This window comes from Cherax quadricarinatus, chromosome 8, assembly GCF_038502225.1.
Source record: "Cherax quadricarinatus isolate ZL_2023a chromosome 8, ASM3850222v1, whole genome shotgun sequence".
Lineage (NCBI taxonomy): Eukaryota > Metazoa > Arthropoda > Malacostraca > Decapoda > Parastacidae > Cherax > Cherax quadricarinatus.
In genome coordinates this window covers 32,109,537-32,123,418 of record NC_091299.1, presented here as the reverse complement: position 1 = coordinate 32,123,418, position 13,882 = coordinate 32,109,537, and the positions used below count along the sequence as shown (strand labels likewise).

The 13,882-nt window shown below is 39.4% G+C and overlaps 1 protein-coding gene across 2 annotated transcripts in view; it reads right to left on the bottom strand.

Moving 5' to 3' along the window:
• The window catches only part of Upf1 (Upf1 RNA helicase), a 168,429-nt gene that overhangs the window by 68,767 nt on the left and 85,780 nt on the right, over positions 1 to 13,882 (bottom strand). For both annotated transcript variants that reach the window (XM_070083022.1, XM_053772040.2), the window contains exon 10: positions 244 to 332. In XM_070083022.1, the coding sequence (XP_069939123.1) occupies positions 244 to 332 (89 nt within the window). The remainder of the gene's footprint in view (positions 1 to 243; positions 333 to 13,882) is intronic.

Here is a 13,882-nt window from a genome sequence, read left to right as displayed (position 1 = left end):
ATCTGTTCCAGCCACTGTAGGTTCCAGGTATTCTTTTTATCTAATTCTCTAGGTTGCAGGCATTCTTTTTATTTACATACTGCAACACAGGTGTTGCCAGTTACTGTATGTCTTGGCAGAAGAGAAGAAATGTGTGGCAGTCCAGTGTACAGATGCAGCCATTTAGTGGAAAACACCCATGATAAAAAAAAAAAAAGGTAATTATCCTTGCATACATTTTTCCCCAAGACACACAATACTTACTCCTCAAGACTACGGATTTGGTTATGTAAGGCCAAGAATGAAACTGGAGAATCAATAGCTTCCCGGGATTTGGCACACAAGCGTACAACCTGTGCAGAAAACAAAGCACAAATTAAAAAGCTATTTAAGTTTTGAGTACATGTATCTACTGACAATAGCATCAACTCATTACTTATGCAGCTTCATCAAGTATGCCACTTACCATAGTCACAGAAGCTTCCTCACACAATGTTAACAACCATTACAATCCCAACTAGTATTTAAAATGCTCAATAACAACTGCACAGCACAAGCAGCAAACTGGACTTTAAAAACTAACTGTGGAAAAGTATGGATTACTTCCATTACAACATAAGAATTGAGACTGCTTCATAAAGCATCCCAAAAATGCAGTCCAAAAATTATGCATAAAACTTCTTAAAAGTGTCCATTACAAATTAAATACAGTACAGTGGACCCCCGCATAACGATTACCTCCGAATGCGACCAATTATGTAAGTGTATTTAAGTAAGTGCGTTTGTACGTGTATGTTTGGGGGTCTGAAATGGACTAATCTACTTCACAATATTTCTTATGGGAACAAATTCGGTCAGTACTGGCACCTGAACATACTTCTGGAGTGAAAAAATATCGTTAACCGGGGGTCCACTGTATTACACATTGCTGTTAATTTTATAATTATTAAGGAAAATGAAGTGTAAATATACTGTATTCACTAGGCCTTGGAAATTAACCCTTTGAGGGTCCAGAGGCCAAATCTCAAAAGTGACAGCCAGGGTCCAAGAAATTGAATAAAAAAAAAAAAAATTATTATTTTTTCAATGAAATGGAAGAGAATCTTTTTCTGAAGGTAATAAAACAAAAAATACAAAATTTGATGGAAAACTGATGAAATTATGCTCTCACAAATTTTGATGTGTCTGCGATACTTATGCATCAGCGATTTTGCTGATTTTGACTCCCATTTTAGGCCAATTACATTATTCCAGTCGACCAAATTCTTAGCTATTTTGCTAGTATTACTTCTATCTTATCGATTGAGCACAAGAAATTGCCCAGTCAACTGTTTTAACTACCCAATAAAATGATTGGAAATTGGTAATTTGGCCAATTTAACACAAAGTTCAAAATATTCCAATTTCAAAACAGGGTCCAGAATAAACAATGAAGGCATTCCTGGCACTAAACTAACATTTCCTCTGTTCATTAGTTATGTTTTCTGGCTTTACAAATGATTTCCATTTTGATTTTTTATTCACATAATGAATTATTATTCACACAAAATAATGGAAGATTTACTACTATCCAATATTCTAGTAATTGTATAAATAATATGACTACATTTGTGAACATATATTAGACCCGCCAGCTGACGCATATTAGATGCGTGACATTTGTTTACTCTTGAACATCGGCAAAAATTAACATTTCTGCTACTTTGAGCTTAGTTTCAAGATATTTTCAGTATCAAAACCAATCAAAATCATCTCTATTTCTGTAACATATCTTCCATTCTATCAAATGAGACCAAGAAATTGCAAATACAACTGTAAAAAACATACGAAAAAACACAGCAAAGTCGCTGTTTTAATCCAAAATTAGATGCAGTTTTTTTCCCTCATTGTGCACTGCGTGCCGCAGGATTTGTTTTATGTATTCTCTCATACCTAGGCCCAAATTTACCACTCACAGCTTATCTGAGTGAGCTGAGCTCATGGCGTAGATCTACGGCTTCAAAGCCATAGAGCTACAGGACGGACCCTGAAAGGGTTAAAAGGCAACAGCAATTTCATTTTTCAGCATGGGAAATACTGTGCTGCCAAACACCTGCAACTTCATAAATTTTGCAACCTTTAGGCTGTAACATTTGATTATGACTCAGTGCTTCTTAATCTCTTTCTTTTGCACTTGAAAACCCTGCTTCTGCAAAGTCCTGCAGTATAAAGTGAATGATCAATGACCCTCTCCTAATAATTTACAACTATAATCAATACAGTGGAAAGAATGGTATAAAATACTGACACAATGGTAAAAGAAACACAAATGCAGTTTAATGCATTATACCACATCTGTCCCTTTTACTGACCAATTGCTACCTACTGCTGCAATTGTTGAGCACTCGTTAATATCAAAACCTGCTGGTGTAATACTATACTATATAATATCCATCACCTCTAACAATTATTTAACTGCACGATAGCTTTTGGCTCAAATACTGGCTGATGTATTAGACAAGAGTTCAGCTCCTACGAACATTTCACAGAACTGCTGAAGAAGTAATGCACTAACAGTTGAAGGAACCCATGCTAAAACAAACTGAATGATCCTTTATTATATATCTGAAGTAGCCAGATGTTGTGACAGACCTGTGAAAACACCAATAAAAAATAAATATATAAAAATTTATGAATAATGTTGCATGAGAAGGATATGGAGTAAGAATTTTTAATGAAGTTACTGAATATACTGAATTTACTAAATGCCAAAGTAAACTCTTAATTGTTTATTTGCTGTTGCAACAGTATATAGTGCAGCACTGCTGATAAGACAACTTAGAATTTTGTGCTATCACAACATACTGGCAAAATACATAACCTTCAAATTTCTACAAAAAAAAAAAAAATAAATAAAAAATAAAAAAAACTCAATACTGTACAGACTATGCAGGCAAGCTTGAATATGCAAGTTATTTAATAAACACAATCTCAAAAAACAATTGTGTAAAAATGTTCCTTAACCATAATGCCCCAACTAATACTATAATAATAAATAAAAATATTGATAACTACTTAATTTTTCTTTTTAAGTCACCCTGCCTCGGTAGGGTACAGCCAGTTCATTAAAAAAAATAATAATAATAATAAGATGGGGTAGGAGAGGTCGGGGGGTCATCCCAGGAACTGCTGGAGGGTGTAAAAGAGGCTTTGAGTTTTAAGAGTTTGAACATCCAACAAATCTGAGTAAGCATGTTATTCGACATGCTGTTGGAGCAAGAGCATGGTAACTTGCGAAGGGATTCAATGAAACTCATTAGCAGGACCTGAGTCCATGACATGGGAAATGCAATGCCTACACTCTGAAGGAGTGGGGGATGCTGCAGTCAGAAAGTAATCTGATTGGGATGTTGCCACATGTCTGGAAAAATGGTGACTGAGTGAATGTTGGTGAATGTGTTGTCTTCTTTGGGTCACCCTGCCTTAGCAGAAGGCCATTAAAAAAAAATACAGTAGACAGTCATTAAGCATGGTAGTTATGTTCCTGAAAATGCCATCGTGTTAGATGAACTGAAGAACTTGTGGGAAAAATAGGGTTACGTTCCTGGGAGTCCCCAAAAAGCCAAACAACTTTTTTTTAGGCCTCCACATCTTACAAAAATAAAAGTGAATATGTAGTTGTAGTTCGTTGTTGTGATATATTGTTTTTACTGCTTAAAACTACAAATATAATAGAAATAATAGCATTTCTTACCTTAAATTGTGGGTGCTGGTGTTTGTGGATGATTGTGAAGAGAGTGGAGAGTTATGCTGTGGCCCTACTGGTCTGAGGTGGATGGGAGAGGTTCTGGTACTGAAGTCGATGGTTGTACTGGAGTGTCTTAAGTCATCCATTCAGTCAGTCAAGTCATTCATTAAGTCAGTCAGTCAAGTCACTCAGTAAGTTGGTCAAGTCACTCACTAAGTCACTCAGTCAATCAGTCAGTTCAGTCAGTCAGTAAGTCAGTCATTCAGTCACAAACTCATGTTTACTTCTTTTTCTGTGTACAAAGTTACACTTTATTACAGCTACAGGTTATATCTTATCTAATATCTTTGTTTCTTTGTTAATTTTAAGACTTAAGTGCTTATACCTCTTTGTGCCACTTTCAGCAACAGTGGTATGGCTACTGGGTATCACGATTGCTTGCCAGATACAAGATACAGTAATTAAAATATAACACAATTCTCAAACACAGCTGCCTTGTAGCAGAGAAAGACTGAATTGGACACACACACGAATTACGAACGCTGGGATGGTGGGGTGGTGTCAGGGAGTGGTAGGGGATGGCGGGAGGGCTCCCCGGCTGCTCCACAACGAGGAGGCCACTTGAGCAAAAGAGAATTTTTTTTTTTTCCTTCCCACAAACTGAGCCGTGTTAAATTAATTATAAGACGTGCTACATAAAATTGTGCCGCAATTCTTCAATCATGCAATACCCAAATCGTGCTAAATGACGGTCGACTGTAATATAAAATAACAATATTTAACCTAGGTAATAGGTTGGTAGACAGCAACCGCCCTGCCAAGCGAGTGTAAAACGAAATCCTTTAATAATTGTTTTACATGATGGTAGGATTGCTGGCATCTTTTTTCTGTCTCTTAAACATGCAAGATTTCAGATACATGTTGCTACTTATACTAAGGTCACATTACATATGCATATACAAGCATACAGTGGACCCCCGCATACCGGACGCCTTGCATAACGGACAATCCGCATACCGGACGCTTTGATCGCTAAAATTTTGCCTCGCATACCGCCCAAAAACCCGCTCAGCGCCCTTCGTCCGAGACACGTCCAATGTGCGGCCTGAGCCACGCTCACATGTTCCGCCGGTGGCATTGTTTACCAGCCAGCCTCCGCCGTAACATCCAAGCATACAATCGGAACATTTCGTATTATTACAGTGTTTTTGGTGATTTTTTTCTGGAAAATAAGTGACCATGGGCCCCAAGAAAGCTTCTAGTGCCAACCCTACAGCAATAAGGGTGAGAATTACTATGGAGATGAAGAAAAAGATCATTGATAAGTATGAAAGTGGAGTGCGTGTCTCCGAGCTGGCCAGGTTGTATAATAAACCCCAATCAACCATCGCTACTATTGGTGGTACAGCTGCTGCTGCTGCTGTACCACCGTCAGCTGCTGCTGCACTGTCAGCTGCTGCTGCACTGTCAGCTGCTGCTGCTGTACCACCGTCAGCTGCTCCTGCTGCTGTAGTACCGTCTGCTGCTGCTGTAGCATCGTCTGCTGCTGCTGTAGCATCGTCTGCTGCTGCTGTAGCATCGTATGCTGCTGCTGTAGCATCGTCTGCTGCTGCTGTAGCATCGTCTGTTGCTGCTGTACCACCGTCAGTTGCTGCTGCTGCTGTAGCATCGTCTGCTGCTGCTGCTGCTGTAGCATCGTCTGCTGCTGCTGTAACATCGTCAGTTGCTGCTGTAGCATCGTCTGCTGCTGCTGTAGCATCGTCTGTTGCTGCTGTAGCATCGTCTGTTGCTGCTGTACCACCGTCAGCTGCTGCTGCTGCTGTAGCATCGTCTGCTGCTGCTGTAGCATCGTCTGTTGCTGCTGTACCACCGTCAGCTGCTGCTGCTGCTGTAGCACCGTTGTTGGTGTGGCTTATTGAGAATACCAAGAAACAATTAACCCCAGAGGATTTGCCACCCAGGATAGCCCAAAAAAGTCAGTGTCATCGAAGACTGTCTAACTTATTTCCATTGGGGTCCTTAATCTTGTCTCCCAGGATGCAACCCACACCAGTCGACTAACACCCAGGTGAACAGGGAAAATGCCTGGAACTAGTGCTCATATTGGTGAATTTAGAGCCAGCAAAGGTTGGTTTGAGAGATTTAAGAATCGTAGTGACATACACAGTGTGATAAGGCCTGTTCTGGAAGAAAATACCAAACAGGACCTACAGTACTCAGGAGGAAAAGGCACTCCCAGGACACAGTGTCTCATCAGTCATTGCTGCATCTTCAATAAAGGTAAGTGTCATTTATTCTTCATTTAGTAGAGTAGTACATGCACAATATATATTGTGCATGTACTACTCTACTATTGTGCATGTATCCTTCTCTTTGTGTGTAGGAAAATGTATATTTCATGTGGTAAAATTTTTTTTTCATACTTTTGGGTGTCTTGCACGGATTAATTTGATTTCCATTATTTCTTATGGGGAAAATTCATTCGCATACCGAACATTTCGCATAACAGCCAGCCCTCTTGCACGGATTAAGGTCGCTATGCGGGGGTCCACTGTATATATACACACATCCCTCTGGGTGTTGTTCTATTTTCGTACTAGTTCTTGTTCTTGCTTATTTCCTCTTATCTCCATGGGAAAGTGGAACAGAATTCTTCCTCCATAAGCCATGCATGTTGTGAGGCGACTAAAATGCCAGGAGCAAAGGGCTAGTAACCCCTTCTCCTGTGTACATTACTAAAGTTAAAGAGAAACTTCTTGTTCTTTTTGGGTCACCCAGCCTCGGTGAGATACAGCCAGTTTGTTGAAAGAAAAATAATAATATTTAAAAAATGCAACACAGTACTGTACATCTTTAAGAAAAGTGATTAGTTGAGAATATATTTTATGAAGCAGAGTATGTTTACATGTTGCAAAATGTGAACCACAGAGAATATGTCAGTTTATCAGTAATCTGCATTATGTTGCCCAGATGAAGACTAAATATTTTTATTTTATTATCCGGCCTGCTACCTCCTTTAATAAAATATATGCATGACAGCTGTTAAACTGGACTCAGACATGATACTGAAGTTTATACAATGTATATCCAGTATAAGGTACTATATACAATATAATACATGGCCAGTATAATGTGTATCCAGATAATGCATGTATATAGTATAATGCATATACAGTATGTACATACAGTATAATGTATATACAGTAGGGCCCCACTTATACAGAAGGTTAGGTTCCAGGCTACTGCCAGAAAGCAGATTTTCCTGGAAAGCAGAACGCCATTTTTTCCCACTTATAAATGCACATAAATACCAGATAACAAGTTTACACTAACATATATTAAGTTAGCAATAGAACTTAGGCATTAAAAAACAATAAAAAGTAAAATACACACACAGTACACTCTATTATTTACCTCAAAATATTCGTAGTCTTAATGTAGGGCAAAAAGTGAGTAGCATTTACTGTAAGAAGTTAGGTGTGGTAGCTCTCCTGGCCACCCCCTCCCACACATAATATACGACGATGTTTAAATAGAGTGATAAAATGCATATACAGTACACTCATTACTTACCTTAAAATATTTGTAGTCTTAATGTAGGGTGAAAGGTGAAAAGTATTTATTTGTACAAAGTGGTGTGGTAGGTAGGGCAGTGTAGGGAAGCCAGCCTGGCTACCCCACCCATTATGCAAACAGAGGATGCATCTGGTTGTGGTTCATAAACATTCATACAAACACCTTACATTGTGTATAAGTTGTCTCCACAGTGGTACAGTAGAATAAATAAAGACTGACACTTTCATTCTCATGTAATTTTTAGAAGGAATGATGCTCTGACAAATTATTAATTATTATTACAAATTATTACTGCAAGTTATTATTATTAGAATCATAATAAAAAAGCACTAAACCCACAAGGGTTGTGAATTGCTATATATAGAGTGAAGGCATACGAAAGGAATATTTATCTACAGTTAGTATCCCCCAGTGTTTGACTAGAGAAAACATAATTCTTCCGACATTAACAGAGCCGCTTTGTAAACAAATCTCATATTTATGTCAATTTAATTTTTATTCTGTAAGTGTATGTATAATGTTTTTTTTTTTTTTTTTTTTTCAACAAGTCGGTCGTCTCCCACCGAGGCAGGGTGACCCAAAAAAAAGAAAGAAAATCCCCAAAAAGAAAATACTTTCATCATCATTCAACACTTTCACCACACTCACACATTATCACTGCTTTTGCAGAGGTGCTCAGAATATAACAGTTTAGAAGCATGTACGTATAGAGATACACAACATATCCCTCCAAACTGCCAATATCCCAAACCCCTCCTTTAAAGTGCAGGCATTGTACTTCCCATTTCCAGGACTCAAGTCCGACTATATGAAAATAACCGGTTTCCCTGAATCCCTTCACTAAATATTACCCTGCTCACACTCCAACAGATCGTCAGGTCCCAAGTATCATTCGTCTCCATTCACTCCTATCTAACACGCTCATGCACGCTTGCTGGAAGTCCAAGCCCCTCACCCACAAAACCTCCTTTACCCCCTCTTTCCAACCCTTTCGAGGACGACCCCTACCCCTCTTTCCTTCCCCTATAGATTTATATGCTTTCCATGTCATTCTACTTTGATCCATTCTCTCTAAATGACCAAACCACCTCAACAACCCCTCTTCTGCCCTCTGACTAATGCTTTTATTAACTCCACACCTTCTCCTAATTTCCACACTCCGAATTTTCTGCATAATATTTACACCACACATTGCTACATAATGTGTTTTTTATATAATTTTGAAGAAAATGCCATAGATGGATTAATGAAAATGTCTTTATTAACATAAAATAAGACATTTAATGTGCCCAAGAGAGATTATTATTACATAGTATTACTATGGCATCATGAGTAGAGAGAGACTTAGTGATTTTAATGTGTACCTACATGCCAGCACAGTGTATAAGTATATAGTATATAAGCATAAGTGTGTAAGTATATAAGCATATTTAGGTAGGCAGTTTGGAGAGATATATTGTGTATTTTTATACATATATACTTCTAAACTGTTGTATTCTGGGCACCTCTGCAAAAACAGTGATTATGTGTGAGGTGAAAGTGTTGATTTATGTATTTATTTATTTATTATCACACTGGCCGATTCCCACCAAGGCAGGAAGACCCGAAAAAGAAAAACTTTCACCATCATTCACTCCATCACTGTCTTGCCAGAGGGGTGCTTTACACTACAGTTTTTAAACTGCAACATTAACACCCCTCCTTCAGAGTGCAGGCACTGTACTTCCCATCTCCAGGACTCAAGTCCGGCCTGCCGGTTTCCCTGAACCCCTTCATAAATGTTACTTTGCTCACACTCCAACAGCACGTCAAGTATTAAAAACCATTTGTCTCCATTCACTCCTATCAAACACGCTCACGCATGCCTGCTGGAAGTCCAAGCCCCTCACACACAAAACCTCCTTTACCCCCTCCCTCCAACCTTTCCTAGGCCAACCCCTACCCTGCCTTCCTTCCACTACAGACTGATACACTCTTGAAGTCATTCTGTTTCGCTCCATTCTCTCTACATGTCTGAACCACCTCAACAACCCTTCCTCAGCCCTCTGGACAACAGTTTTGGTAATCCCGCACCTCCTCCTTACTTCCAAACTACGAATTCTCTGCATTATATTCACACCACACATTGCCCTCAGACATGACATCTCCACTGCCTCCAGCCTTCTCCTTGCTGCAACATTCATCACCCATGCTTCACACCCATATAAGAGTGTTGGTAAAACTATACTCTCATACATTCCCCTCTTTGCCTCCAAGGACAAAGTTCTTTGTCTCCACAGACTCCTAAGTGCACCACTCACCCTTTTCCCCTCATCAATTCTATGATTCACCTCATCTTTCATAGACCCATCCGCTGACACGTCCGCTCCCAAATATCTGAATGATGATGAAAGGATTTTCTTTTTGGGGATTTTCTTTCTCTTTGGGTCACCCTGCCTCGATGGGAGACAGCCAACTTGTTGAAAAAAAAAAGTACACATAAGCATAATTATCAGAGTACATATAAAATACACAATAACTTTGAAACACTTGAAATTCTGGGAAGTTTCCAGACATAATAGATGTGCTCACGGAGAATGTAAACAAACTGAGTGGGGCACGCCGTATTTAAAAGATCACTTGCCGTATAGCAAATTTTGGTCATAATTTGAAATCGCTGTATTAGCGGAATGCTGTAAGATGAAACGCCGTAAAGCAGGGCCCTACTGTATACACTATAATATACAGTATTGACATTTTTATCACATTTTAAAAAATATGCACATGCAAGGGAGAGGGGGCAGAAGATATGTCAACATTGAAGTGTTACCTGCTGATGCAGGAAACGGTTCATTAACTCCCACTCTGTGCACTTACGGTACAGTCATCTCAATAGTGAGAAAGTTACTCTTTAGATTATGTGCAAGTATATACAATGCACTGCATTATTAATATTTATTAAATGGAAACAGAAAAGAACAACTTTACAATTTTGTCTATTTTGTAAATATGTCCAAATCTGGGGGAAGGGGGTCCTCTTATTTATGAAGAAAAATTTCTGGTAGCCTTTCAGCATTGTTTTTTCCCCCCCACCTTTACAACTGTGACATCTCATTCTCCCCATTGATGGTGCCAAGGAAAATATTCCTTGTATCCAGTGATAATAGTTTGTGGTATTAATGCCTCCTTTTTTTATCAGCCTAAGTGTATTAGTAGTGATTTCAATCTTATATTGTAACATTTTCTTAGCTCTGTGAGCAATTTTGTATCGTGTCTTTGGATTCCCCCTCCCCCCCTTTTTTTTTGGTGTGGACACCTCATTACCACTGCATATTCTAAATTTGGTCTATTTCTTTTATCATTTTACCATGCATATACCTGAAGGATATTTGACTGTTTGCTAATGTAGCTAATGAATTTCTCATTATTTCATTTATGTGATTTTTCAGTAACAATCATTTCTCCTATTATAGTTTACTCCCATATTCAGTACAGGGGTATTTACCTACATTTAATTTCCTTATCAATCTCTCACCCCATTTGTTCAATTTACAGACAGCCAAGAGGGTGTATAATCTTGGGTGAAAGAACAAAGAGTAAGGGTACTCCCGGAAAGCGTTGGGAAGGAGGGTGTGAAGGGTTTAAGTAATATTAGCTTGAGCATACAGCAGGCATGTGCGTGCACATTAGATCCAGGCAAGTGGTAAAAAGCAGTTTTAGGAATTTGATGTGCTGTTGGAATGTCAGCAAGTTCGTATTTATGAAGAGATTTGGGAAAACCAATTAGCCGAACTTGAGTCCTGGAGGTGGAAGTACAGTGCCTGCACCCGAAAGGGTGGGGATGTTACAGTTCAAAGGGTCATTTGAATTGTCAGCACATTTTTGGCATGACAGATACCAAATAAATGATGATGACTTGAGTTTCCTTTTTTTATTTTTTGGGGGGAGGGGGGTCACCCTACCTTGGTGGGCAACAGCCTTGTGAATTAAAAAATACATGCAAGTACACAATATGGAAAGGTACCACCTAAGAACTGACTGGAGACTCACAGCCTCAGAAGAGAATAAACATACTTCAAGTAAACCTCAGATTTCTCCCCAGAGCTGTTCAAGTATTTTCTTCTACCACCCCCACATGCTGTTTGTGAACTTTATTTGAAACAACACACATTAAAAAGACACACTACTGAGAAGAACAATATGCATGACACCACAGAGCCTACATCTCCAATACTTCACTCAGCTCCCTGGCAGTGGGTTGTGTGCTCAAAATGCTGCAGGCATTTCCTCTCTGGATTGCAACACTGAGTCTCTGGAAAAGGAAGCTGGTCACTCTGGAGTCCTTGGCTTCTGTAAAGAGTTTGTCACCCAACTCTAAGGAATCTGAGAGCACACTTGCCCTATGCTCAAAGGGTCCCTGATCCTATTGGATCAAAGTTATATTATGGTACCAATCCAATGTATTTATTTATCTTCTGGGTCTCCCTAGCAGCACCACCCCCTTCAGCTTCATAGCACTGTAGGTAGGTGTCAGCCAATATAGATGGAAAGGTGTAGTCATATGCAATCTGCTTACCGTCTTTCCAGGGTAACACGATGACTAACTGGACACTTCTGATTTCCATCAGGCTTCACTACCTGAGATTCTCGTTCTGCTGCTTAACGGGCTGTGTCACTGACCTCTCTGTGTCTGGCATACTTCCCTTCCAATGTATGACAGAAAAGACCATGGAGCCCAAATGTACATACATTCAGTGAGCATAGGGGTGGCCAAGCAAAGAGGTACACCAATCCAAGTGGCTTGAGGGATGAGGTGAGTGCCCAGAAAAATTAGGTACAACCAAAACGAAATCTCCTGAATGTCGTGCCTCCACTACTAGAAAATGAGCACTGTCCTTTCCTGAGGCACTGTTGAGCAATGTTTGGGTTATTTTCTTAATGATGGGTCTGGTCCAATGGGACTACTTGTGATCTCTGAAAGAAGCTGGTCTGCTTGAAGAGTTTACAAGGCTGTCCCACTGCTCAGCTGCTTTGATGACTTTGGGCCATGAGCTCCAACAACACTCAAGCATTCTGGGACTATCTCCTTCACATGCAGTACATACATAAATATACATTTTTCTTTTTCTTTTACCTCAATGGCCATTTCCTGCCAAGTCAAGAGTGACCCAAGGAAGAAAACTCATTCACCATCATTCATTAATTGCCGTCATTCAATCACAATTCATATTATATGAAGTATGAGTCCAAACCATATGACTAAAACAAAACTAAAATACAGCCTCTCTTCACTTAGCGACGTACTCGTTTACAGACGCCTCAGACTTATGACAGGCTCTCTGACCAGAATTCATACCTAAATTATGCATATTAGAGCTGATTTCTTCTATTCTGTTTATTTCAATATACAGTACACTACTGTATTAACATTTAAAAATATACCAGAAATGTTATAAATGTTGCATAGGTGACATTAAAACAATATCAAAGATGGCTGTCACAAACTCACTACCATTATAGTATGCTCCTCACTTAACAACGAATTCATTTAACGAAGTGGTCTCAGGAACGTAACTCCGTCGTTAAGTGAGGAGGTGCTGTAAAAACTTTAAAAGTAGCCTTTCTAACAACCTACACTGTCAAAAATAAATTTCCTAGATGTCTGATTATCATGCAAACCTCCTATTTTCAACATTAACAACTTTCACTATGGAACACCAAAATCTTTTTCACATACAGTGGACCCTCGGTTAACGTAATTAATCCATTCCAGAGAGCATGTCTCATACAGAATCTGACTTAATCCAAATTAATTTTCCCAATAAGAAATAATGGAAATCCAATTAATCCATTCCAGACACCCAAAAGTATTAAACAAAATTTCTTTACACGAAATATACATTTTCTTACACAGGAAACAATGAGACATGCAGAATAAACAATACTAAAATGACACTTACCTTTATTGATGAGTGATGAGACGGGAGGAGGAGAAAGGGTGGAGGTGTACTAGTGTTTGGAAGGGAAATCCCCTTCCAAAAGGACTTCAGGTACCAAGGCCTTTTCCGGGGTTACATTAATGCTTTGTTTTTTAATGCCAATAGCACCAGCTTGAGTCACTGGACCCCTGCTGCACCAAAAATCTGTCCAGAGAGCTCTGTTTCTGGCATGTCCTTAAGATTTCCCAAAATGGGACACAACACTGTCATTGTAGATGTTGTCAGCACGGCTTGCAACAGCTGTGTCAGGGTGATGTTCATCCATAAATGTTTGCACCTCAGTCCACTTTGCACAAATGTCCTTAATCTTTGAAGAAGGCACCTTCCTCCATCTCTCTTCCTCCTCCTCTGAAGGAAATTCCCGAGCTGTGGTCTGTTGGTGTTGCACCTCAAGCTCTTGCAGCTTTGTAGTGGTTAGCTCTTCATCGTCATCCTCCACCAACTCTTCCACATCCTCCAAACTCACATCCAACCCCATGGAATTCCTCAATGCCACAAAAGATTCCACAATTGGCATAGGCTCCTCATGGTCAGCCCCAAATCCTTCAAAATCCCTCTCTTGTATACATTCTGGCACAATTTTCTCCAAACAGCGTTCAAAGTCCTGCAAGTCACTCCCTCC